Source organism: Passer montanus, unplaced genomic scaffold (genome assembly GCF_014805655.1).
Source record: "Passer montanus isolate IOZ18808 unplaced genomic scaffold, ASM1480565v1 scaffold42, whole genome shotgun sequence".
Classification (NCBI taxonomy): Eukaryota; Metazoa; Chordata; class Aves; order Passeriformes; family Passeridae; genus Passer; species Passer montanus.
The window spans coordinates 5,178,681-5,205,357 of NW_024369041.1; the positions used below are offsets into that span (position 1 = coordinate 5,178,681).

The following is a 26,677-nucleotide window of genomic DNA, read 5'->3' on the forward strand; positions in this document are numbered from 1 at the left end:
ACCCTTTCAATGCAATATTAGGTTACTTACAGCTTGCTGCTTCTCTTCATCAGCTCAGCGTGCCTGGGCAATAAATGTCCCAAGCCCTCATTTTTGGACCCTGTTTCCTGCAGGCAAAAGCTTTTAAATAAACTTTCAGGGGTGAAAGGAAAATAAATTAAATGTGAAGGCCCGAAGTCAAAATGCAGAAAAGGGAATGAGGGGAAGGAGATAAAATAAGGAAGTGGTGGTGACAGGGAAATCAAGGAAGCAGCTGGGACTCCACAAAATATGCAAGATTAACTAAGCTTTGAACATCTTTTGAGACCATGCTTAAATACAGCAATATGCTGTTCTTAACTTCCACATATTGCCGACTGCCGGAAGCCCCCTAGAGGGGTAAGTGTTAAAGCCATTAAACCTGTTAACTTTCTATTCATTACATTTTAAAAGGTGCAACATGTAACCATGGTTTTCAGCCAAGAGCTAACTTTTGCCAGGCTGCATTAGGGATGTCCTCAACAACCAGCTGTTTGCCACCTGCTAACCGGCATGGTCAGTTCATGGATTTTGTGGAGATCTGGGGCCATTCTTCTCACCTTGCCTTGATGGCCTGGCACCTTCATATGCCACCTCCAGCTTCTATTTGGCACCTGACTCATGAGTAGCTCTGGGATCTGACACATCCTGCCATTTCCACCTGCCTCGGAGGGGAGATCTCCTAATCTGTTGTGTATGTACTGATGGTTTTGCAGCTTTTGTGCAGAAGACATGTGAAGGACTGGCATGGTGCAGGAGGATCTTGTGAGGGGATGCTGCGCAAGGTGTCCTTCAGGGAAGAGTGGCTGTGGATGCATTTGGCAGCTGTGCTGCCACTGCCTCATGTCTCTTCTGAATCCAGCACCACTGTTCATCCCAGTTTATTCACTTCTTGCAACTTCCACTGCTCCATCTAAATCCTAGTTTGTGATTACCTCTCTCTAGTACACTCCCAGCTCTGCATTTAGAGCTCACCTGACTCTGTGAGCCACCCTAAATGTAGACCCATTCTGCTGGCCCTTCTTTGTTGATGACCATGGAGATTTTTAGAAGCTCAGTTTCTAAAAATTTTTTAGATTTTTAAGATTTTAGATTTTGAAATTTTTTAAGATTTTTTTAATTGATTTTTGCAGTTGGTAAATATGCTGTTGTTCTTCCTTCATCTTTCCACAAAACATAGTCACAGAAAGCAGCAGGCAGCCAGAAGAATCTGGTTGGCAGTCTAAGCTGTAAGTCTATTAGCTGAGTACATTCCTCAGCAAAATATGGCAATGGCTTTCTTTTCCCTTTTTTTTTTTCTTTTCCTTTTTTTCTCCTAATTTGAAATGTGTCTGAGAAACTGAAGTATCAGCAGCCAGAATCAGAAATTGTATCAGGAAATAGTTACATAGGTCAGAGAGGCCTGGAAACGCAAGAACTTTGATCACAGGCATTACAATTGCTCAGATGTGTTCTAGAGTAAGAAATGTGGAGCAAGCATTTAAAAGATACATGTTTTAGGCATGAGTACAGTACTTGTTTACTTACATGGTTTGCTGAGCAGCCAGCAAGGTCCAAGGTTATTTTGGGCTCAACATGAGTAAGTGATCCAGGTATGAAAAATGAGGTAATGCATTCCAGGCTCATTAAAAACTCTTGGCTACACCACTGATTTTGACAAAGTGCCAACATAGCTTGACCTCAGTTCTGTGAAGGCCACTACTTTTTTTTAACACCCTCCCTATAACAACAAATCTTCTGCATCAGCCAAAATATGTGAATGTAGGGAACAGTGTTATTGGGAGGGTTGAACTCACTGGACTTACAGTGATAATCAAACCCGTGAAAAAGAGATAATTTTACATTAAGTGACCAGCTAAAGTCAGGTACCCCAAAACAGCAGCCATTATTTCTTGACTTATTCATGGCATTATCAGTGTGGATGTAGCTCAGGTGAGGCTGACTTGATAACAGGTAAGCCCTGTGGTCACTTCCTCATCCTGGACACGTGGGAAAAGGTGGTAGGTGGATGTGCTGTCTTGTTGTGGCAGCCCATGTGTTTCCATTGTAAATAGTGTTAATGGTCATGGTTGATTTTGGCAGCTCCCACTTTCAGGTATTTCTCTTTCCCCTGCCTAGAACTTGCCTTTCTTGGGGTATAACCAAAGCTGGGAGTTCTTCTAGGCAGTGAGGCATGGAAATTCTCCTTTTTCTCGTGTCCTGCTGAGCAGGCATTGTCTGTGAAAGTTGAACAACTGAGGATGGTAGTGACTGGAGAAAGTAGCCACAACCTTATGAATTTTCTGAATAGGTGAGCAGGGTAGGATAGGCCTCTCCTTCTGGCCTATCCCAATCACCTACAATATCCTGGTGTTTGCACAGACTGGTGAGAGTGCTGCAGGGGAAGATGTCATTTTTGAGCAGTGATGCTGTTTCTTGGCTTCATGAACAGAAAGAACTTGTGGCTTGGAGGAAACAGGCTAGCTAGTGAGCAGCATTAGCCTTGAAGCTCCTCTCTTTTCTGTGTGGTTCTCTTGGTGGGTCAGAGCCTACAGCTGATCTTCTCAGTGATTTCTGGTCTTTATTTCTCTGCACAGATGCCTCTGAATTGTCCTTATTCCATTGCTGTAGTTTGTAGGCAGATTGTGCAAGAACAGGCTTTGGAAGCATCTTCTTATTGGGAGATGTTTAGACAGCAAAGATCTGCCAGTCCCCATCTCCAGATAAGCTAACTCATGCTGTGCATGACACAGGCTTTGCATTTAACCTCTCAGGTGAAACAGTTTGCAGTAAAAACATGTAGGGCATTGCTGGGGTTTTGGCAGTACAGAGCACAGCCACAGTTTGGGGACTCCTCCAGGCTCAAGGAGTGTTCACTTGTACTTCTGTGGATTTTGCTGCTAGCTGTGTTTTACCTGGCCATACCTGAAAGGTTTGCCAGGACTCAGCAGGTAAAAGGAGTGGGAAAACACCACACGTTGGCAAAAGGCAATCATGTTGTCAATTACACAGGAAAGAAAGTTGTTTTAACCGCTACCGTGTTGTCTCTCTCATAGTCCTGTTACAAGCACTCACACTGAAGAGGTGGCAAATACTGCAAACTTTTTTCTGTACTTATTTATTCATTTTTTACTTCAATTTTCTTTGCTTATGCTCTCGCCTTCTGGGAATGTGCAAATTATCAGGCCTCACTGCCACAAATGCTTTCAGAAAATGAATTTGAAAGCCATATGCACAAACACATGAAGAAAGCGAATCATTTTGGATATTCTTAGGTAGTCATGCCAGAAGTCCTTCTCCACTAGAAAACAGAAGAAAACCCATAGGATACTCACTTAGCTGTCCAGTACATACTGAACATCCAACATCATCAGGAAAACTGAATGTGACTAAGCCACAAAATGTGTAAAATTGCTTTAAAATAATTATGAATAACAAATTCAAGACATTTGCAGCATGCTCATGAATATGTCAGAAATTAAACAAAAGATGACAAAATTGAAACATGAATGTGACTTGTAAATTCTTTCTTCAGTCCTAGTCATATTTCCTCGCTCACACGAACAAAATGAATGTCACTGAAATGCAATAATCTTCAAATAATGTGTTTATTTATAATGGTTTAGAGAGCAAATATTAATGGCTTTGTTTCAAGTGTGACTTGGGACTATGTCAAATGTTTTCTTTTGCAGAGTAGATATTAGATGCCAGGACCTTCTCTTCTGATAATAATTCCTGTTGCTGCTTTCTTGTTAATTGTGTGTCAGATCTGGAGTGGCTTGAGGTGATTTAAAATCATGCCATGGGGCGTGTGGGATGGTCCTTGTGTGTGCTGCAGACAGACCTTCCCTGCTGCAGCTCCTGAGCCACAGGGAGAGTGCAAATACCCCATTTCGTAGTGGGTTTGTGCCAGTTCTGCCGTGGAAAGCTCCAATTCAAACAGTGTTTATATGCAAGCTCAATATACCTGGAATTTAGGAACAAATGCCTTCTTGCTTTTAAAGCTTTTAGCAAAACATTAGCAGTGCTTTATAGTGTGATGCAAAGTACAGTGCCAAAACTCAGGATAACAAGTGTGTTTGAAAAACACTGAGCCTTGAACTAGTTTCTTTATTTGTTAAAAAGTAAGAACGGAATGAAGGAACAAAAGAAAGGACAAATAACTCACATGCGAGTATATTTAATGGTGGCTCAGCCACATCCCTCTTTGGCCATTGGTTGGGCCAGGCCTGGGGATCCTTTCATTAAAGGTTAATCTTTTAATATGTATGCCAAAGTGTAGTAAATTGAGGGAACATTTCTATTTCCTTCAGTACCTTTTTAAAGAACTCAGCGACCGCTGAGGCAGACCGTGGCTAAGGATCCGTCCATCCCATCCAGGTCGTGTGCCAAAAAATCCCTGCAGGCATCAGGAAGACATCAAAGGTGGAGCGGGGTTTATAAATAAGGCAGGGCGGCGTGGCCAGCGCTGGCAGCCGGCGCTGGAGCCCTCGCAGCTCATCCCACGCTCCCGCCGAGCCGCTCATCTCTGTTTGTATGAGTAATGGAGCTGGGGGAGGGCATTGCTGAGCGCCGAGCAAACACTCCCGTGTTCATTTTGTGTAGCACTGACATCCACACCACGTTGAGACTCCCAGCGACGTGGTGTGCAGTCACATGCTGTAGCATTCATGAGTACAGATATAAGTCAGGCAGATGTTTGTCGACTGGAATGGGTAATCATTTCTTTCTCTCTTTGTTTGATTTTGCATGTTAGCCTCAGATGAAAATTTCAGAATTGCTTTCTGCAGTACTTTTCAATAAGCAGAATGTGCTTCACTGGAGATAGATGGAGATATTTCTGTAGGGAGATAAATGTATTTTTAGATAGACACAAATATGGACTTACTCCCATATGCACATGCGTTTATATATATACTCATACACATACAGATTTTTTTTTACCTTACACCAGCATTGGGGGAAGAAAAAGGATCTGACTTTTTATTTTAAACCCAAAGCTTTTCTTTTTCTCTGAACAGACCAAATATGACAGTGCTACTCAAACTATAAAATCAAATTAGCACCCTTTATTGTGTTTGCAAACTAATTAAAATGTAAAATGTCCCGAAACCACTGGCTTACTGTGTAACAAATGTAAGATTAGAAACAATTAGAAGACACTCAAGAGGTTTCTGATGTTTAGATTTCTGACATTGTTCTAATCATCCCTTTAAGTAATGAAAACAATGGTTACCTAAAAATTAAAGGTTTAAAGGAAATTATCTTATTCGGTACAGTCATTAGTTAATAATTGTTTATCATTTTAAATGTTACCATAGTAGTCAGAGGCTGATTTTTAAATCTGAAAGCAGGGGGGACATGTAATAATGAGCAAACATCTGCTTCATCTATTATTTCTATATATGATCATAATTTATGTTGTAATAGCACTATTGAAAGATGAGGGTGATATTTTTTATGATGATCCATATCCCATTCCTCGTATGGCTCAGCACAGCTAGGATTTAGTCACTGTGTTATTTCAGAGCTGTTTTATCTTAAGAATTGGACAAAACTGAAAGTGATTCACGTTAATTTGTATGTGTGGTATGTAACCCTTATGAAACAATCAATCACTTATTTCAGTACTTGTCAACTTCCAGAACTAGTTGTTAAGGGGTTTTTTTGATCCCTTTCAAGACTCAGGGGTAATTTTTTATTTTTTTCTTAAACTTTTTTAGAAAAACTTTGACAAGGCTGACAGGATATATAAACATTTCTTGGAGCTGTGAGGAATTTCAATATTTCAGAGCATTTCCAATGCCAGATGTTTCCCAAAGTTGGAAATAGCAGTTAGTACTCTTGCTTAAAGATTAGAAATAAAGGCAGCAGAGTGATTAATGCAAAGTTGCCTATTAATATTAAATTTTGTTTTTTTTTGTACCAGGGAGAAATATTTGTGCTTTCTCTCTGATTTCTTGGGAGACCAGTGTTTGACTTAATATTAATTAGTTATGTGAAAGTGGAATAGATTAGCCTTGGGGGATATTCTATAGAAATGTATAGTGTGTCAAGATGTAACCCATAGAGGACGGGAATCCTGTAATAAGCGTTTACTGTAGACAGATGTGTACATTTCTGTGAGTGATTGCAGTGGAATTATTTATTATGCTTTCGCCTGTTAAGAATCCAGTATAAGACAATGTGCTCAAAGTGTTCTCCATTAATTTTCAGCGCCAAATCTTAAAGGCAGACCGCGCAAAAAGAAGCCATGCCCACAGAGAAGAGATTCATTAAATGGCATTAAGGATTCCAACAATAATTCTGAAAGCAAAGCTGTTGCCAAGGTAAATCACTTAATAATACTCTTTTCGGCATTCTCTTCTTTTTTAGGTACAACCCTGCCTTTGTTTCCCAGCATGCGGTTTCACATTTAGAGTGTAACTTATTTTCTTGGGGAGGTAAACTTAATGTTTTTCAATAGCTTTATTTTTCACTTTAAATCATGTCTGTGTTCAAAGTTACCAGCAGTTATAATCACATAACAACCTAATGCTATCAGCTTGTTGGTAACTGGTAGTGCTTAAGCTTTCTTGGCATCTAGTGTTAGTTTTCACATTCTGTGACACACAAACATAGTGTGTGACAGTATCTAGGAATTAAAAATAAACCTGGGAGCAGCTCACCCTGTTACAATGTACTTCTAAATATAAGTTTGAAGATAAACAGACTATGAAACAAGAGCTGCCTCAGTATTGGTTTCTAAGAAGCAAACACAAAAGACATTACCCTGATGTTAAGATCTCAACATTTTTTAATTGGGAAAAATATATATATAAAGGCAGAAACTCAATATGAAAGCATTAAAAAAAATCTGGGCTGTTTCTTTAATACTGACTGCTGAGCTGCATGTTCCATGGTTTGCTGAATAGTGCATGCTTTTACAGAGTCTTCTGTATGTGCTGCAGTGCTTAGCCCATACTGCAAGTAAAAATTGGATCACTGATTAGTGTTTATGGACTTAATCTCTAAGATATTTGTGGGTTTGTGTCTTTTCCTTAAAATATTTTAAAATGGAGTTTCTGTAGTATAAATTGCATCCTATTTTGTATGTTGTCTGAGTGGTTTTAGACAGGAATTTAGTTTTCTCTTAAAAAAAGAGCAGCACAAATGGCTCCTTTCAAGATGATTTAATTAGAAACTCTGAGGTGCAAAGATGGAAAATTACTTAAAGCAATAGTTGATTTTTATCTGAGACAGAACTTTGTCGCTTCTACTTTTAAGCTAAACAGCTAAAAAGATTTGCATATACTTAATTTTTACACCAACTCCTCCCAAATCTCTTGTTTCAATGAATTAGATGGATGTGTATCTGAAAAACACTTCCATTGTTGTGACCATCTCTTTAGGAAATACAGTGGATGTATAGATCCATTTGCGTTGGTATTGTTGTACACAGTGAATGTCCTGGGAGATTAGGAGGTTAAAGAGGTCAAGTAGGAGTGTTCTGCTCTCAGTTTCTCACAGGAAGGCAAATTAAATTCCACCTCCTCCTCCTCCTCCCTAGGAGTTCAGTTAAAATTGTGCCTTCTGTTGATGACGATAAAAGAGGCTGAAGTTCATGATGAAACTCTGCCCTTAAGTCATTGTTTCTCTTCTTTTTGTGCCCTATTGTGCTCAGTTGGAGTCTGTACGATCATATTAGACAGGCATGGTAAGAGGTGATGGAGCCTGGTGTGTTGAGTTGCGGGGTCCTGCCAGATACTATAAAGTTTGTCTGAATGTTTTTTCCTGTGAAAGAATGTGCAAAATCCGTTGTGTGAAAATGTCTCAATTTGCCTCAATTCCCTCTTCCCCCAAGCCATTTTTCATGTCAAAATATTGCCAGTGCACTGTGGCATGGACCATATTGTCCAAGCACCCCAGACTGTAGCACAAGTAGCTCTGCCTCTTCAGCACCTGATATATAGGTATTAGATAATTAAAAACAACAGTAACACTTCATACCAAATTGTTTATCCTCTCTGTTTATCTTTGGGTTCACACTACTAGTCAGATGGGAGGATGTTTCAGATAAGAAGTAATTCCACCTATTTATCTAGTCATACTGTGCTCATCATTGTGCAGATATTAATAGCATTAATTATCTTGGCCAGCTTAATTTCATTATAAATAATAGACATGCTCATGATATAATGTCCTTGCATGTAGTCACACTGACTTCACTGTGGCTCTTCACATCAATCTGTGTCTCAGGGCTGTGGGTACACTTCCCTGAGAGGAGGACAGTGAATCAAACGCTCCATAGCAGATGTAGTGCACTTTCTGCAGACCCTGCCTGTGCCTTACTGGGGAGGGAGGAGAAGGGTGTTTGGGGAAGGGGAGAAATAGAGATCCACCTACCATCTTTCATTGCTGGGAACTGTTGGCATGTCATCATCTGTAGCTCCATGTTGGAGTTTGCCATTGGTTATCCTCCTCTGTGAGTGCTCCACGTCTGACTAATGCTGACAATGGGTCCATGGAGAGCAGGATTGAACACTGCTCATGTAAATGGGATTAATCCACTTGCGTCAGATGCTGAAGCATTTGCAGTCCTGGCCATATTCTTGTCGCAGATAAAATCCCTTCTGACCAGAAGTTGTGCTGCTTGCATTCTCAGATCGTGTCACTCAGTGCCTGGCAGTAGCCTCATTTCTCAGTGGTGGGGCGACAGCTCTGATGGAGTTGCAGTGGCTGTATGGTTTGGGTTGGGAAACAGCAGAAAGGGCATTCCAAAGGCTGTGGTTTTGAGCCTGTCAAGACCAATGCAAGCTGCATAGTTGTCATGACTTGCTGAATTTCATGTTCTCAACTGCCAGTGACTAGAAAGCTTAATTCTTAAAACCTAGTTCTCATCGGGCATGTTTGTCTTGAGCTATCAGCAGATCGTTTTGAGGATTTCACAGTTAACCTGACAAGGAAAAGTGTCTGGTGCATTTCTGGGTCAATTCCAGTACAGGTGACTTGTTAGAAATAGAGTGATGGCATGATAGGTAGAGTGGTCCTGGACCTGCAGGTGCTGCCAGGGAAGGTGGGTCTTTTGTGTGCCACTTCTTGCTTTTGCTCCCTTGATCTCTTTGGTGGTCACTGCATCAATTTTAGTGCCTCCTGGGGAACGTGCTAGGGGAGTTCTGTCCACGGCTGGGAGAGGAATACAAGGCCATCTACTCCAGCAGGATCAGCTCTCCTGGAGAGAGATATATCAAGATCTACCCTTGAAACACTCCTAGGACTCTGGAGGCTTTCATATTTGATGTGTCATCAGTACTGGACAGGCTTTTGGAACTTGCGAGCTCCAGCAGATGACCCTCATTGTACCTGCTTCATCTTCCCAGAGAGTGTTCCCAATTCAAAGTGTGTTCTAATGCTTTTTAAAACTGGCTGATCTGACTATTTTGAGGAACTGAAAGGATTAACTTGTTAAACATGGAAATTGTCCCCAAATGAATCTATTAATTACATCTCCTAGTGCAATTGCTGAAGTAAACCTCACTTCATTTGTACGGCAGGATCTGGGAAATTGGTTCAAAAGTTGCCAGGATATGCTTTTCCTGTGGCCACAGGTGGCCTGGCATGCTCTCAGACCTGGAGATTTATTCCGAGTGCCTCGACCATTATCTGATGGAAACCGTAAAGTGAAGATCTGTTGTGGTCTGTGTTGTGTGTGACCTCTGGCAGGAGAAGACAAACACACAGTTGTACCCATGAGTGTTCATTGGCCATTTGGTCATGGATCATCCACCTCTGATGGAACACACAGCAGGAGATGGTCAGATGTTCCAGACCCCATCTCAGTGCACCCCCATCTTATCCAGCTTAAGCCAGCTGTGGCACCTGGTTTGTGTTTTGAAAGAGAAGGGCAGTTTGTGATGCTTGGAGCAAATATAGTATCATTCTCACTGATTTTCATATTTTTATGCTGGATTTACACCGGTGTTACCCAGAATGGCATTTGGCCCTTTTTGTTCTCCTTAATCATTGGTCATGGCATTCATCCATACTGCCTGTCAGATGGTGGGGAGGTTCCAGAAGTGAGGTTTGGGCCTCAAATGCTGAGCAGATGAAGCATTGTAGCCTTCACCAAAGCTTTGTTGAACCTGATACTGCTTGGAGTCTGCCATTGCATTTTGGCACCTCTGAGTTCCACGGGGCTTTGACCTTGCTCCTATGTAGGCAAAGAGAGGAAGTTTGTGTGTACCATGGGTTTTTCCCACTCCTGGTAGCTTTCTTAACATTACTTTGCCTTTGTCTCCTTTAGGCTAGTATCCCTTGCCATTAGTTTGCTTGCACAGCTGTGAGATTTGATTTCACTTAGAGTTCATGCCCAGGTTGTCTTTGTAAACATAGTTCTGAATTATCCAGTTTGAAAAAGAGAACCCAAGCAAGTGGGTGACAAAACTGAAAAGTTGTTCCCAGGTCCAGTGAGTTTGTTCCAAATTTGCCGCTCCAATTAAAAGTCCTAGAATTATTGAAGTCTTGCATTCCTTTTGGGAGTGTTAACCCAGTCTTTGGTGAAGCATTGAAACCTATGACAATGTAATCTAAACTATAGAAGCTGCTAAATAATTTTTGTGAGATGCCAAAGTAAGAAAAGTCAAGGAATTACAGTGCTGACGTGAAAAGTGGATGAGGAAGTCCAAAGTTCATTTAATAGGGAAAAAGCCCTGTTAGCTCCTCTGAGTTTTGGGTGACACCCGTGATCTTTACAAAAGTTTAATCAACAAGCATATCTATTACTAAAACACAAAGGATGGTGTCTGGTGCTGTAGGAAGACAGTATCTCCTTGAACTGTGCAATTGGAGAATATCAAGCAGTACACTGGACGTACTTCAGCAGCACGTGTTCAAGAAAAATCCCAGTGGAAGTCCATTTCCCAGTCCCTGCTGCGTTGCCTGGGAGGAGCGAGCCTGTACCCTCCAGTGGCCAATATTGGAGGTTTTTCAGCAGCATCAGTTGCCATGGAAAATTGTGACCACTCTGCTTGGGAGCTACCATTGCTTTGTCCAGCATCTGTGGAAAACTGGAGCAGATCACCTGAACTCAGTACTCTCTGCAAAGTTAATACCTGGATCAATATAAAGATTTTGCTTTCCCTGAGCCTGAAATGCCAGAGTATCTTTTATTAAGATAAAATAACCATATTGTGGTTGTGGTGAACTTTCCAGTGATATGTTTGTTGTTTGTTTACAAGCATTTACATAATGCTCTTCATAGCAGTTGCTTCCAAATTGTCAACAAATATCCAGAAAGCACCTGGTTTAGAAGTGACAGTTCTGAAGGAGAGCCCATGGGCTGCTTGACCAAGAGCTCCTGCCTTCCTGCACAGCAGGATACCCTGCTCTCCTCTGGTATCCTCCTAAAATACCAAGTGATGGCTCTTAGAGCCTCCCTGCTCCCTCTGGGAGAACAAAGGACCTGTCTTGCATGGAGTATGGAACTACTAGAAGGCTCCTGGCAGCACTCAGAAGCATTGAAAGGACAGTGCAAATCCAAAATAACCATCTCCACTCCCTTGTATTAGAGAACTTCCAGTACTGGAAATTTATTGATCCCATGGTCCCAATGTCTTGGTCATGTACAGCTTTTAAACATCAGGTTTCTGCTCTTTTTTTTTTTTTTTTTTTTAATACATACCTTAAGTGATTTGTAATTTGCTTCATTCAATGAGAGGATTATCTTCAAGAGGGGCTGCAGGATTAAGCCAGTCTCACTGAGTATTTTTCCTCATGTATGAATGCTGAGGAGAGGTAAAGTGGTTCCGATTTATTGATTTCCTGACTGGCACACATGTGAGACCAGTGGGAGATGTGGAGCTCTGGGACTTAGGTGCATTGGGGATGCCAGTGTCTACCAGGAAAGTGTCCAGCTACCAGCCTCTTCCTTCTGCTAAATGCTTGGGGCTGTGCTCAGGTTTAAGCAGATGCTCAAATACACTTGCCTTGAGTCCGTGCTACAGCAGAACCTCCATTTGTGTGCAGAGGGCTCTGCCTGGATAAAGCTTGCCACTCTTTGCATCTATTTTGGTGGGCCAAAGGAGAGAAAAATGTGTCATTTCAGAGCTGGCTGCTGAGCATTCCTGGAAGGGGCTGAGCACCCTCAGCTCCAAGGGTTGTCTACGGGAGTTGACAATGCTCAGTGTCAATCCTGGAGCAAGGGTTATTATTAGACTTGCTAATGGCAAGTGTATGTGAGAGATAGAAGCTGTGACATAGCAATGTATAGTCATAAAAATGCAGATCTGGAGAGCATTACCAGTGAGTTATAATGATTTAAAGATGTGGCTGTTTAAAAATGTTGTGACTAAGATTCAGAACAAGACATTTAGCTCTATAAATAGCTTCCTTTGTTTCCCCTCAAACACAGTCTCATGGTTTGGCCTTCATTTTTTTAAACAATCCATTCTGCTAGGGGAGGATATTTATTCCTAAAGTGAAAATTAAAGGTTACCCAGATCTGATATGACATCTTTTCTTTTCCCAGGTAAAATGTGAGGCTAAGTCAGCTTTGCCCAAACCCAAGAGTAACAACAGCAACTGTAAGAAAGGCTCAAGTGAGGATAAATCAAAGATTGCCATAGGTGAAGAATGCAGAGCTGATGAGCAGGCTTTCCTTGTGGCTCTTTATAAATATATGAAAGAAAGGAAAACACCAATTGAACGAATACCCTATTTAGGTTTTAAGCAGAGTAAGTATCCTTTTTCTCACTTTCTTGTTGGCATTTTAGAATGGTTTGGCTTCTCTGGAGAAAATTGCACACAAAGCCTATTTTAAAGCCTTATGGATGGGGAGGGACCATGTTTATCTCTACACATTTTCCAGTCCAGGCATTTCACTGTCTTCTGCCTAGATTTGCATCTCTTCCTTCTGGGGTAGTTGCTGCCGGATATTTATAGGTTTAAATCCGCTGATTATGACTAGAAATAGGCATGTTGAAAACTCTCTAGTTTTCTGTTTTGTAAATCTGCAGCGTCTGTAATGCCTTTCTTCTGAGTTAATAATATGACGTATCTTTATTGTGCCCAGATGTTCTTTATGAAAGGACACATATTAAAGGAAGACATTTAAAGGTGGTCAAGAAAGGCACAAACGGGATCATATTTTTAAGCCCCAAAATGTGTTTATAGTTAATAAATTACTGACTTTGGAGAATAAAACCAGACTGTATCTGCTTAATACAGAATGCAGCCTTGAGAATTGCTTTGGCATGTACAGTTTGTAGTGCCACAATCTGTAAATTAATAGTATGTGGAGAAGATACAGTTGAAACTGAATTTTGCATAAATATTGCAGCACAATGTAGATCTTCCACAGTTTCCAACAAAAGCTGTAAATGGGGGTATTTTTCCTCCTTATCTATAGATTGAATGATACTTTATTTCCTTAAAGGGAAAACGCCATGGATTGAAATATTATTTACTCTAATTTATCTCCTAGATTAAAACCATGTGTTATTTTGATGAAGAATGTCAAACCTGTATGTTTTACATAACAATTTACATACCTAATAGCAATTGGCACTGATTGCAACAGGCCTCCAGCAGCCATTATAAACTTATATAACTCAGAATGATTACAGTGTTTGTCTGAAAACTGGCTGCTTGAAATGGGAGTAAAATTAATGTACTATGAACAGCTTCGTTGCATTATGCATTGATTCAGATTAAATCAAGGCCTAAGCAAAGCTCTTGATAGCTTTGAAGCCGTACAAGGTTCAATGAGGCTTTCAGAACATTTTGTGTTAAAGAAATTTTTTTTTCTCCCCCACCCCCCCCATATTATTCTGCATTCCATCAAGCATGGAGACAGGGTGGGCCCAAAAGACAAGCTAAAGTATTATTTCTTAAGTTGCCCACTGGGGGTAGGGGCTGCTGCTAACATTTCACTGAAATACATTGAAACTTGCCTGACATTCATGATGAAGTAGGGGCCTGATCCGGCAAATACTTAAATATCAAAAGTATGCTGAGAAGAGCAGAAATGTTTGCAGGATGGGGTTCTGTATTTGTCCAGCAAGGCTTGTGCAAACATTGCCAATATAAATAGGTTGTTTCGGAGAGGCAGTAGGTACAGTATAGCAGAGCATCCCCCCATGGAGAAGGAGATCCCATTCTCCATGGTCCTCAGTGTTACTGCTGACCTCAGGTATTTGTAGTCTGTGGGGAATCACTGTCAGTGGAATTGTGCATACACCTTTGATAGGACTGACATGGATTTTTCTTCTAACAATTAAATGAACTAAAATAAAATAAAAATAAAATAAAATAAAATAAAATAAAATAAAATAAAATAAAATAAAATAAAATAAAATAAAATAAAATAAAATAAACGCCAGCAAGCAGTGACCCCATGGGACGGGGGGCCAGGATGAAAAGCACGTGAAAGGAGAGAAGTTCTGCAGGAAATAACTCTCTCCCAACACATCTTTTGAATTGAGTTGCCTCTGTGCTCTGACCCCACAGCCACAGGCAAGGCACAACCAGCCACAGCACAATTATTCCAGTAATGCTCATTCGTGCTCCATCTGGGTTCATTCACGCAGGGCCGCTAGAACGCAGCTTATTGTTCATTGATTATGGAGCCCATTATCTGAGCTGCACTAAATATTGGATATTGTCTAATCAATAGGCCTCCTCTGTGATTCAGTGTGTGGGTCTTGCTTGCTTGCTAATGAAACCGGTATTAAACAAATAATTAAAAGTAACATTCTTCCCAGTGAGTAATTTTTATTATCAAAGTTATGGAAACATGCTACAGTCATTATACCGTGTCTCTTATCAGCAAAGTCAAATGAGCCCATTACCTTTGTCTCAGTGTATTTTTCCAGTCCTGTTAAGGAATCTCTAAGTGTGTTCTCTTATATGTAATTAAAAATATATATAGTATGGGCTAATATTTACTCTTCAGATTATGTAAATACCTCTTTGGAAAATGTTTCGCAGGAGCTTTTTCAGGGTCTGTGAGCTTTTTTTTCTCTATTTTTCTTTTTTTAAAACTGTTTAATTTACATTTCTTTGAAATATGTTGGCTAATGCAATGCTTATCTAAATACTTATTGTCCCTCTAACAGTTAACCTTTGGACTATGTTTCAAGCTGCTCAAAAACTGGGAGGATATGAAACAGTAAGTGTTTAAGTAACTTAAATGAAATAATTGTGCAATCTAACTTTTCCCTGTTAGAAAAAAAAATGTGAAAGCAAACAATCATTTGCTGCATTTTAGACTAGCTGTACTCATTGTGGGTTTATTGGGCCATTTTTGGAAATGGTCCCAATTAGTTCCAGATCTGGCAAAATTGTAAACTTGTCGTAAAAACTCCAAGTGGAAAACATATGTAACTCTTCTCTGTCAAGGAAATTAGTTAGGTCTGTAATTTTTTCCCATGTTGAGAAAGGGCTATTATTGTACAACAAGCCAAGATTGCATAAAAGAAATTTCACTTGGCAACATCCCTGACATCTGTTCATGTCTAATATGGGAAATGTATTAAAGGCTTTCAAAAGTAATCAGCATTGTCCATTAAGGAATAGTATGCTGCAGAATCTTCTCTTATTCCAAGTGTAAAAGATCTTTATTAGACAAGGGTCAGTACCACATAAACAGGAAGTTATCAAAGTAATTCAGAAAAGTCTCTGACACTTTTTATCAGCTAAGCATATCTGACAAGAGCAGTTTATTTTTAGCTCACAGGAAAATTTGATGGCCACGGATTTTACAGCATGTATTTTGAACCAATAAAATATTAGAGCAACAAACTCAGATTAAAATCTTGAAATGAGAAGAAAGAGCTGCATTAATATGGCACATCGAGATGACATCTGTAATAAAAAAACAATTGACATAGGAAGATGTCGTCACTGGAAATATTTTCTTCACACACAATGATCAGATTAAGTTGTTCAGTTCCTGCCACAGTTAGATGAAAGAAATTATTTTTGCTTTGTTTATGAAGTAATCTGGGACATATCTGTTCTGTAGAGAAATGACAAGAAGAAATGCACTATCAAGAAACTGAAAGTCATTCGAACCAAAATGCAGAACTCACTGTTTTCCCTACATGCAATAAAGCACATTGCTCTGTACATCAGCAGCCTGGGCTGGTTAGCATGGGTGTGCCTGGGATTTTGTGAAACGTGAAATCTAACATTCTTTTAAAAATTTATGCTTGATTTGGCTTTTACTGTTGCTCTATCTTTCATTAATCAGCACATACCATGCTTATGTACAGGGGTGTGTGTAGGTGTGCTCATGGGTATGTATGAATGAATAGCTACCATAGATAGATCGTTACAGCAATTATGAGCAGTAATTGCTTGAGTTGTAAAGTGCAACGAAAATGAGGGCTGAAATCTTGAACTTGATCCAGAGCACCGGGGAAGGCCAGCAGGGAGATTGAAGGGAGAGTGGTGTGTTCAGAGTGCTCAGGAAGGCGAGCAATTTTCACAGCAATGTTTCAGCTTTGCTTGAGGGCACTGAGTACAGAAGCAGGGATGCCAAAGTGGTGGCTTGCTGGAGAGACCTGAGTTTTAGTGCCAGAGGGAGAAGGGTGGATTTAGACGAGCTGGAGCAGGTGAGCCTCTGTACCTGAGGGAGAGCAAGAATAGGATTGTGAATTTGTGGCCACAAGGCCACAGAGCCAGGTTTGAGAAATGTGACAGGATCAGAGGGGAAGGATCACATATATGAGGATGTCAGCCAGAGTAGCTTCAGTCCACACTTGTCTCAAAGCTCCTGTCCTTTTCTCGGTGACAGATGTTCTCTGTTGTTTAGGGGCATTTGTCACCTTGAATGGAAATGTACCAGCAGTTCTTACTCTTCATAGAGAGTGAACTAAGCAATTGCTCCCTGTTCAGTAAATGGCAAGGCAGGCACAGCTCACATCCTCTGCCAAAGCCATGAGCCCAGCTTTCATTGGAGAGTGACTGTGTCTGAAATGATGGGCCTGATCCTGTTTCTATGATGTGAGTGGCATTTTTGCTCTTTGCAGTCAAGCTGAAGTTGGGAGGACTGTTGTGATGCAATTTAACTTGTATATGGAGCATGAGGTTTCCTGACCTCATTCTCTTCTGTTAACAGTCTCATCCTTGATATGGATCTGCCTTTGCTTTTAGTTCCCCGAGTCTTATATTGATAGCTGTTGCAATACTTTGACCTGTGCACACCCTGGGTTTTATTATTTTATGGCCAGTTGATATGCATTGAGTTTGCCAACTGCATTCGTTTGTATATATTTTATAATGGCAAACACTGCTGAGAAGCTTTTGTGTTTTATTTGTTTCATTTTTCACAAGTCAGTGGATGGTAGGGGTGACATGGGCCTCAGTTATCAGTTCTAGGATCTTAGGCAGGTTTACTTAGATGCAGAAATTTCAAGTGAGTGCTTTAATTCAATGTTGAGCAGAATCCACCACTCTCATACATGATGTCACCATCTATTGATGAGGAGAAGTTGGGGAGTGCAACAGCTTTGTGAAACCTGCCCTGTTCAATATGCATTTATCTCTGTGGCCCCTTCCAAATAACTTGAGCAAACCATTACAAGGGCTTCATCATCTTTAATTGGTTTTAAAATTTCACAAGTTTCTGGTTTGTGCATTGAGGTAGAAATAGGTCTTTTCTCTTGGAAGTATTGTAAAGAAAATGATATTTAAAAGTAGATATTTGACTTCAACATGTGACAGCCATTTTATGAACAGGAAATAGATAAAAGATTGCTTAAAATGACATATGGAAACTTAAAGTACATGACTTTTTTTTTACAAGCATAGAAACCTTCCCAGTTAAAGCAGTTGCAAACTGCTTTATTTGGCAGAACAGATATAGTCTGCCCATTCGTAATTGTATCCACTTCCTTGTCCACTTGGTTCATATATAGGTGTTTTGATGCAGTCTAAGAAACATTATTGAGAAACAAGCATGGATCATGTGTGGTGTTTTTTAGCTTCTGCACAGATTCACAGAAGATTATAGTGATATTTTTGAGTCCAGTCCTGTCAGTTAAGGATCTAAAAGTGACTGAGAACAGACAGGAATTGGATTTGAGATGCAGAGAACAACTTTCTTAGCCATCTGACTTTCCCCTTGGGGGAATGGATCCAGTGAGGCTTGACAGAGAGCATTACCTTTGTATATGGGATATACAGGCAGGATATCTAATAGTGTCAAGTCATGATCGTGTGTCATATTTAAGTGCCCTCCATTTCAAGTACTTAAGAGAGTCATTTCTCCTCCATTTGATTACTAATTCTTAGTTAGTTGTCATCTATAACTGTGTAATACCACACTCCCTTGTACTTGTTGTTGAACAAGGCTTAATAAAAACAGCAATCCATACAAACTGGTTTAAGACTTTAACAGATGAAGCTGTCTCTTTGTAGTTGGTGGAATCATATTTCTCTTAAACAAAGATATGTGAGATGAGCATCTTTGTTACTAATAATAGGAGAGTGCATTGGAAAGCACTCTCTATAACAGACCTTCACAGTATGAATGATTTAAAATGTCCCCAAATCACTGGATGAAAAATGAAACAATGCCTTGTTGTAGGGGGTTCAGCCACAGTGGCATTTAACAGCCGTTGCCTGGAATTTTCTCAGTCACCCTAAGTCAAGTGAGTAAAAGGTGCAGAAGTTCATAGATGGGAAACTTCCAAGACTTTCCTAAAGAGTTGTCCTTGGCAAATTATGAAGTAGCATTTTTCCTTCTGAGCCAACATAAAAGGAGTGCCTTGGCATGTTTGCAGAAGGCTGTGCTGCTGAATGGACTCTACCTGGAGATGTCTTAGAAAGATAAAGGATAAAAAGAAAATTAGGTGGAGCTTAACCTTCAGTATGTAGCAGCTTAGATTTTGCCAAAGGTCAGTGGGATCCCATTTAGCTGCTGTCTCCTGGAAGCAAACATGAAGTGTTTTAGTTTTAAAAAATTAGTGATTGACACATACATCAGTCCTGTGTCTGGGCAGGCCCGATAAAACTGGTATATCAGTGGAATGCAAAGCTAACTGGGTTTGTTTCATACAGAACTAATTCCCAGAGCTCTGAAGAGAGCTGTGAACATCATGTACCATGACCACAAAATCCCCCAGTATGTTTGCAGCAGGAAATAAGCAAGAAGCCCTTCACAAGGAAGGGAGCTGGGAGGTAGGATTGCAGTGCAGAAAACCTTAAGATTTCTCAAAGCAGAAGGCACCATTAAAAGCATGTTTGTAAACAGTCTTTTGCTTTAATAGATCAGATCATTGCTCTTACTTGTTTTTTGTTGACTACCAGTCACTGCATAATGCTGTGCTTATAGGGACTAGATCAGATCTGCTCTTATGTCCTTAGGCAAGCCAGTCACTTTGCTTAGCTTGGATTTCTCTTGCTTGGGGAAGATGTCACAGAGGTTTTCAAAGGTGCTGGCTTCCAGTGGGCCCAGCACAAGGATTTTGAAGCTGTAGGTTGGAGCAAATTGCAAGAGGGTTCTGCAACCCAGAAGGCCACTTTAACACTAAAGCCAGCATTGGAATGCGAGTCTGTCAGAGATGACACTGGCCTGTGAAATCGCCTCAATTAATGGGTGAGCCTGAACCATCCTGCACTTCCAGAAACATGGCAGGCACTGGGAGTGATGTATATGCTATTAGGACTAAGGAAAAACAAACCAGAAAACTAAACCATCAGAGGCAGGTGTTTTTGGTAGCAACCACAACCAGAAGCAAAGCATTGCCAAGCATTAACCTTTCCTGCCTCCTTAGGAAGTTTGGTCACTGAGGCGGCTGGGAAGAGCTTGTATCAGAAAGGCCCTCAGTTTGCATATGGTCAGTGGGAACATCCAGCTTGAGCAGTGCTGCCCTGCATGACAAGAGTGCACTTTCCTCAGTGAAGCGTTTTGTTCAGATTGTTTAAGGATGTAATTAATCAGTTCCTGTAGTCCTTTGAAGTTTATTAAGCATAAAAAATAAACTTTGCAGAGCAGGAGAAAACTCAACCCCAGGCTTTGTTAGAATAACAATTGTTTCAGGGAATGTCAAATTTAAACTCCCTCTGTGGGAGGGCACAACTCAGTTAATTGCCAAGGAGCTCTGGTCCATTGCAGATGTAGAATTGGATAGAACTGGGCAAATGTTTGTGAAAATATTATTATTCTAAGCAGCTTAGAAGAAAGAGACACAAAAAATGATCCGTGGACTTCAAAGGGATTCACTTTTCCCCTTAGTTATGTTTACTAGTGCTCCAACTTGAGTATCAACACTTTAGTCAGCTCATGGTAAATGAGACTAAGGCTCTAAAGTTCTCCTTTTGAAAATGGAGACCTTGCTTCTTAGTCACATCAGGATGCTTATAAGGGGGACTGACAGTAGTCCTCCTGCTAACTAATCCTTGGCTTTCATTTAAAGGTTCTGCTCAGCATCACTGTTCTTAGCCAAGGCTTCAGGTCCCGGACAGCCTTGCAAGCCCAGCCATGCTGTGCTTGTCAGAGGGCCAGAGCACAGACCCCAGACCCCAGAGCAGCTTCGTGCACCTTCATTCCCCATCTGTGGGCCTGCCAGGGGTTTGATTGCAGCAGTCCTCAAGGGATCTGTATTTTTCTGGGAGCTCCAAGAAGGCGAGGGCTGTCTGGCCACACCTCTGTCCTGTCTGTCCTGAGGACTGGTGGAATGTGGGGGCAGGAGCAGAGGTAGCTTCCCATCCAGGCATTCCTCCACAGCAGGACACTTGGTCCAACTCTCATTTGATTTTTGCATAAGGAGCATCCATTCATGTTCTCAGGATGTGATGTTCTTTATGGCTCATTGGGACTCTGGTTCTTCAAGCACTTTAGTAGTAATAATAGGAAGTGTGAGTAGCCTGGGGAGGAGACAGCACAAGAACTGAAACAAAACAGACTTAGTATGAACCTTATCATCAGATAAGTGTTTGATTTGTATTTAAATAATTTGCTTGTGTGGAATTTATCCTTGAATTGCTTGAATCCTTGTGCTGGTAGTCTTTGGGTTTATTATAAAAGACAGAAAATAAAATTAGTGAATGAAGTCAGTTCATTTAGCTTTATATAAGGTTTAAGATAAAACACCTTTTATTTTTTTTCCCAAAGTATCTATAGGTGCAAACTATGCTCAGGTGCTAATAGTGAGTTAAAGCTTCTGCTGTTTTCTGGAGAACTCTGCAAACAATATATTTGAAGAAATTGTGACATTATCAAGTGATAAGACTCCAGCCATGCTTTTGGCTTTGGAGAATAATTTCTGCAAAGGAAGGATTTTCCCTTTATATTGAGTGAAACAGAAACATCTCTTACCCTGTAATATTTAATGATGCTAGCTATCTCCTCTTGTTTAGATTAAAATTACAGGCCTCAGATTGCAAGTTGTAATATTTTTTCTCTTCTGATTGCTGCCTTTAGCTCCTCAGTAAATGCCATTGACTGCTCTGTGGGTAACTCCAAAGAAGCCTCTAGGGCTGAATATATTAAAATCCACGGCATTCCACAGCAAATGACAAAATTCTCCCCAAATTGCCCCCACCAGTTTTCTACTGGCTTTCTTTATGAGCTGCAGGCAAACAAGGGTGATCTGTTGTGCCTGTCCTATTCCTGTTTCTCTTCCTGTTTTAAATATAGCAGAATATATAAAATAATGAAGTGGTATTCAGAAACAATCCTTTTGCCAGGTCTTCCATCTGTTATTCTGTATAATCCTAATTTCTGTACAAAAAAAACCCCAGAACCATGGTATGCAACTCAGTATGTTACAAGATGTTTATTTTCATCAGCATGGTCCAATAAAGTACACAGCTCAAATATTAACATTGGAGTACATTAAGATTTCAGTACTATTTGATCTGTATATTTTACAGATATAAATGGATAAAAATAAACAGCTTGTAACATATATAGTTACGGACTATGGTTTTGTGGATTTACAGAATTCTGTGGTGGATTTGGGTTTTGCAGCAGATTTATTTTCTCTAATTCAGTTAAAATAACTATGTAATCATTATTTGTGCTGAATATGGTTTGAGCTTCATTTTCATAATTCACCATGGGATTTGTATGCATAACTTCTGATAGTTAATGACCCTGTATTGATTGAGATTCTTTTGTGAGTCTGTATCGCTTGTGACTTGATAATGAATCAGTCAGATCACTCCATTTTCAAGAGAAAGAAAATAGACATAGTGTTAACTTACAAAAAAAATACACCCAAAGCTCTGTGTACTCTATATATTCTGTAGGGGCTTTTATAGTGCTCGTAGTACATGCTGTTCTGAAAGTGTCATATGTGCATTTGTTGTTGTGAAGTCAAATGCTGTAGAATCTGTAAAGATGCAAGATTAAATTTTCCATTGCCATTTTTACAGATAACAGCCCGTCGACAATGGAAACATATTTATGATGAATTAGGTGGTAACCCTGGAAGCACAAGTGCTGCTACATGTACTCGCAGACATTATGAAAGGTAAGATAACAAATCTGAAATGCTTGTTTAATAATGAAAAAATTAATTTGGAAAGCCTTCAAAGCATTTTATAAGGAATTAGAGAAAAAGAGAGAGAGAGTCTTCTTAAAGATTTAGTAAATAGTTCCCCAACAGTTTAGTCAGATAATCTATTGTGATTTAAACCAGAGTGTCTGCCTCCACTGACTAAGTAAATAAAAAAGCATCTGATTTTTCTTTGGTATATATCTTAATTTTTGCAACAGCTTTCCAGTTAAAGAAGCTGAAAAATTGAGGGAAATGTACTCAAGGAGAAATAAGAAACAGCAGCTAATTGATGAAAACACTTGTCTTCTATCATTTTTCAGGAATACCAATTAAGCAGATTGTGGTTTTGATCAAAATAATGGGGTGGCCCATAATGCAGGGTGCTGTTAGTGTTGCAGGTCATGCCGAGCGTTGCATTCCTCTTCATGGCATTCCTTCCCTCCTCCCTGCCTGCGAGCTGCTGCCAAACACTCTTTCTCTGCAGCCATTGTTGCTGGTCAGAACTGTTGAATTCTTATTCTTCCCATGTAGATAATAACTTCCAGGGCTTGTGAAGCCAGCACACATTGAATAAAATACTGGAGCTGGAATGTTGTTTTGATTTGGTTTTTAGAAACAACTGTTGGGGTTTTTTCTTGTATTTTTTTCTTTTATCTTTTTTTTTTCTTCTGTTTTTTATTTTGGTTTTTTTTTTCTTTTTTCCTTAGACAAGAAAATATGAATAAAAGCTGAGCAATTTTTGGCTCAGATAAGTAAAATTCAGTCTCTTTGTTCCTGGGCATAAACAAGTCTCTTTGCTGGGCTCAGGAAGAGATTGTACTTGCCCATGCAGAAGGTGGCACAGCAGAGCTGTGTTCAGTGGGCACTTTCTCTCCTTATCTTAGTGCCTGATGTGTCAGCCTCTCAAAGAGATACTGCCATCCTCATGGAGAGTGGGGGATTTGATCATGCTCATTTACAGGGGACATCTCCAGCTGAAGGGCTTGGGTGCACAGAGGAGTTGCATGTAATGAATGCCATTATAAATGTTGGAATCTTTCTGGAGATTGAGCCAAGCAGCAGAGTGAAGTGAGTGAGTTGCTGTGCCTGTCAGATGAGGCTTTCCCCTGCCTTCATGTTGCAGACAAATGTTATAGATTGTTTTATTGACTCATCAGATTGTGGGTATTCAGCTCTTCCACCCCCATCATTATAGCCCTGAGAGTCTCAGAGCTTCCTCTTGCACCCAAGCCAGCTGATGGGTTTCCCACTGGCAGTGTGGCTTTTCCCTTGCCAGATGTTCTGTGGGGGATGTTATTTGACAGAGGAGATCCAGGCACACATAAGCATTAGGTCTCTGTGGGTTTGGGTTGCAGAGAGAGCCTTGTTGAAACCCTAGAGTCACTGAGAGAGCACATCTCTTGTAGCTGTGGAAAACTAAATGAGCCATTCACAAATACTCCATGAACCCCTGTCTCTCTCTTCTGCTTTCCTGACAATGTTCACTGCTAGTGCTTTGGGTGTTTTTTAATATGTAAAAGGCTTGCATTGCACTCCCATGCATAGAGACTAGTGTGTGACTGACTCAGCAGTTACTTAGGTGTGCTCTGAAGTGCCACAAAACCCATTGTGCTGTCTGGAAAACCCGAACAGTCTTGGTGCCTTCCAGATTGAAAAGCCTTTCCAGGCTATCCAAAAGTAGTTCTGCTTGACCTGACCTGGTCTGAGAAAAGTGTCTTCTAGTTTATGATTAGATTGGTCTTAATACACTGAAGAACTCAAATATGAGTTCATGGATGCCAGTCTATCATGTAGTTCATGTATAAGGTCTGATATGAGGCAGCACCTAATTTTCCACATCCCTGGCAGGCTATCAAAAGATGACATTTGGAGGAGAAGTTAGTCCTGAGCTTACCTAAAATGTTCTTCACTAAATCTGGTCTGAAAAACCAAAACACGTGTATGAAAAACTTCAGTAACTCATCCAGTCTCTACTTTTCTAGTGTTAGATGCTCTTTTTCCACTACAGAAAAGCTGTATAAAGGCGCAGACTTGAAAAAAAGTAAATGAAATTGTCATGGTTTGTTTCAGCTGGTAATTCTAACTACAGCACCTGTAAATGTAATGCTCATTTATAGGCAAAGTGCTCAGATGACATTTAATCTAAAACTGGAACTGTAGTGCAGGAATACACACGCTCATGATTCAGGACACACATACATTTTCAAACTTGAAACTGTACAGCTGTACAGCTAAACTGGAAATTGAATTATCTGGAAAGCAAATGCTGAGTAAATCTCCTGATTTTTCCTTTCTGAATCCCACTGGTCCTTCCTTGCTTACTGGAGGCAGAACAGACAGTTCCCTAACTTCACTGGCCCTGCTGCTGTTTGACTTAGCCTTGCCATTCATCTCTACAACTGCATTTCAAGGGCATCCATATTATGTTAACCAGCTCTCTCTCAAGAGGAGCTACTGGCTGTTTGCATCAGCTTTAGCATACCAAGGCTGTTCAGGTGGCAGCCACCTTTCAGTGACATCCTTGGGATGCTGAGGAGTGGAATGGTGCATATGTCCCAATGCCATCCCTCCTTCCTGCCCTCTCCTGTTCCCCTTTGTAAGGTGGAGTTTCACATGCAATTTCAAAGGCTGAAAAGAGAGGGAGGAAAAAAACCCCAAACAACCAACAAAACCCAAACACAAAAATACAAGCACTGGAGAGGGCAAAATTGTCTCTCTGTCTATGAAATCCAATGAAGAAGTACTGCTTTCTCTAAAGGTGTTTATAACTTCTGCAAAGCTACCATGTGGCTGCAGGTTCATGATACAGCGGATGGCAAAAGCTGGAACAAAGCCAGATTTAAAGGTTTTGGGGAATGTGTTGCTCTGCACCCTGCTGTTTGGAGCAGGGTTTGTGGTGGTAGCTGTTGGTGTGCTGTAGGTAGATAGAGTGCTTCAGTTGGGGCGGTGTTCTCTTTGTTTCTCTGGTAAAAGGGAAAGAAAGATTTTGTGTGCATTTTCAACTGATTCATTTATCATTAATGCAGTTCCTGTTTCCAGTAACTGTTTTCATTTTAAAATAAGGCAAGGCTGCCAGTTTTTCCGTAAGTGTTATATTATATATTAGTTAGACAACTTCTGTTTTATTAATGAGTATAATAATGAAAGTGCAGGTTTCTGAGTAGAAGCAATGGGTGTTTTTATTTAAAGCGTAGCAGGCATCATATAATGCCAATGAATGCATTATTGTCACTGTAGGCATGGCTGGTCTGGACCTGCCTCTGATTGGGTTACTCCAAATAGGCCCAAGCACTTCATAAAAATGTCTTTGTCAGCCTAGCTTTCCTTCCAAACCTATTCATCTCTGTCAGTTTTTAATATTAGTACCAGGCTCTTGGCTATAGTCCATTAGTACTGTACTTAATTGCTCATGTTACAGATGATTACCAATATAAAAAGCATTAACGTTTTCCCATCATGGGACTGTTGCTCTGTGCACAACTTGGACCATACAGAGCTTATAAGGTGTCGTTGTTTTGGTCGTTACTGTCTTCATTAATGTTCCTCTAATGATCTTTCACGATCACAGAAAGCCAGAGGTGTGTGTGGTTGGTACGAGCTGCTTCAGCCTGCAGCGTTCCCTTGAAACTCTCCCAGCCCTTGTCAGTACCCTACATCTCTGTCTCGCTTATCAAGAAACCCTCAGAAACGGCTGCTTTTCTGCGAAGCACTCTGCCCCATGCTGTCTTCCCCTAATAATGCAGATGTGGTTTTCACATGCAGGGTTTGAGGTTTCTTTTCGCTTTTACACAAAACACATGATCGGCAGCTTTAACTTTCTGGCAGTAGCCCGTGTTTCTGCAGTGCTGATGACGTTGTTGTTAGGGATTTTTTGTAAATACTACACCACTGCTCCCCCCTTCTCTCCCCAAAAAGAACCGAACAAAAAAAAAACCCAGCTTGCTTGTGGCAAGGTGTAAAAAGACCCCAATAGAATACATTGAACAAAACAGAAATATTAGTAATTACCTGTTGGGGCCTTTTTCTGTCTCTGTGTCTGGCTGTGATTCATCTTGCTTTCCTCCAGAGTAAATCCCATGCACAAGCTGTGCACAAACACACATGGGCTGGGAACTGTGCTGTGCAGTGGCATGCAGTAGCTCTCCTTGGCTTCTCTGGTGGACAGACATGTTGGGAGGCATCATGGCAGGCAG

At 40.5% G+C, this 26,677-nt stretch overlaps 1 protein-coding gene across 4 annotated transcripts in view; it reads left to right on the plus strand.

Moving 5' to 3' along the window:
* ARID5B (AT-rich interaction domain 5B) overlaps window positions 1-26,677 on the plus strand; it is a 116,965-nt gene that overhangs the window by 72,248 nt on the left and 18,040 nt on the right. The window contains exons 1-5 of one of the 4 annotated variants that reach the window (XM_039719620.1): window positions 4,609-4,712; window positions 6,214-6,326; window positions 12,503-12,707; window positions 15,090-15,142; window positions 22,360-22,457. In XM_039719620.1, coding sequence (XP_039575554.1) covers window positions 4,709-4,712; window positions 6,214-6,326; window positions 12,503-12,707; window positions 15,090-15,142; window positions 22,360-22,457 — 473 coding nt within the window. In that variant the 5' untranslated portion in view covers window positions 4,609-4,708. Of the gene's footprint in view, window positions 1-4,608; window positions 4,713-6,213; window positions 6,327-12,502; window positions 12,708-15,089; window positions 15,143-22,359; window positions 22,458-26,677 lie in introns of those variants that run through there. The other 3 variants (XM_039719617.1, XM_039719618.1, XM_039719619.1) reach the window with 3 other exon arrangements.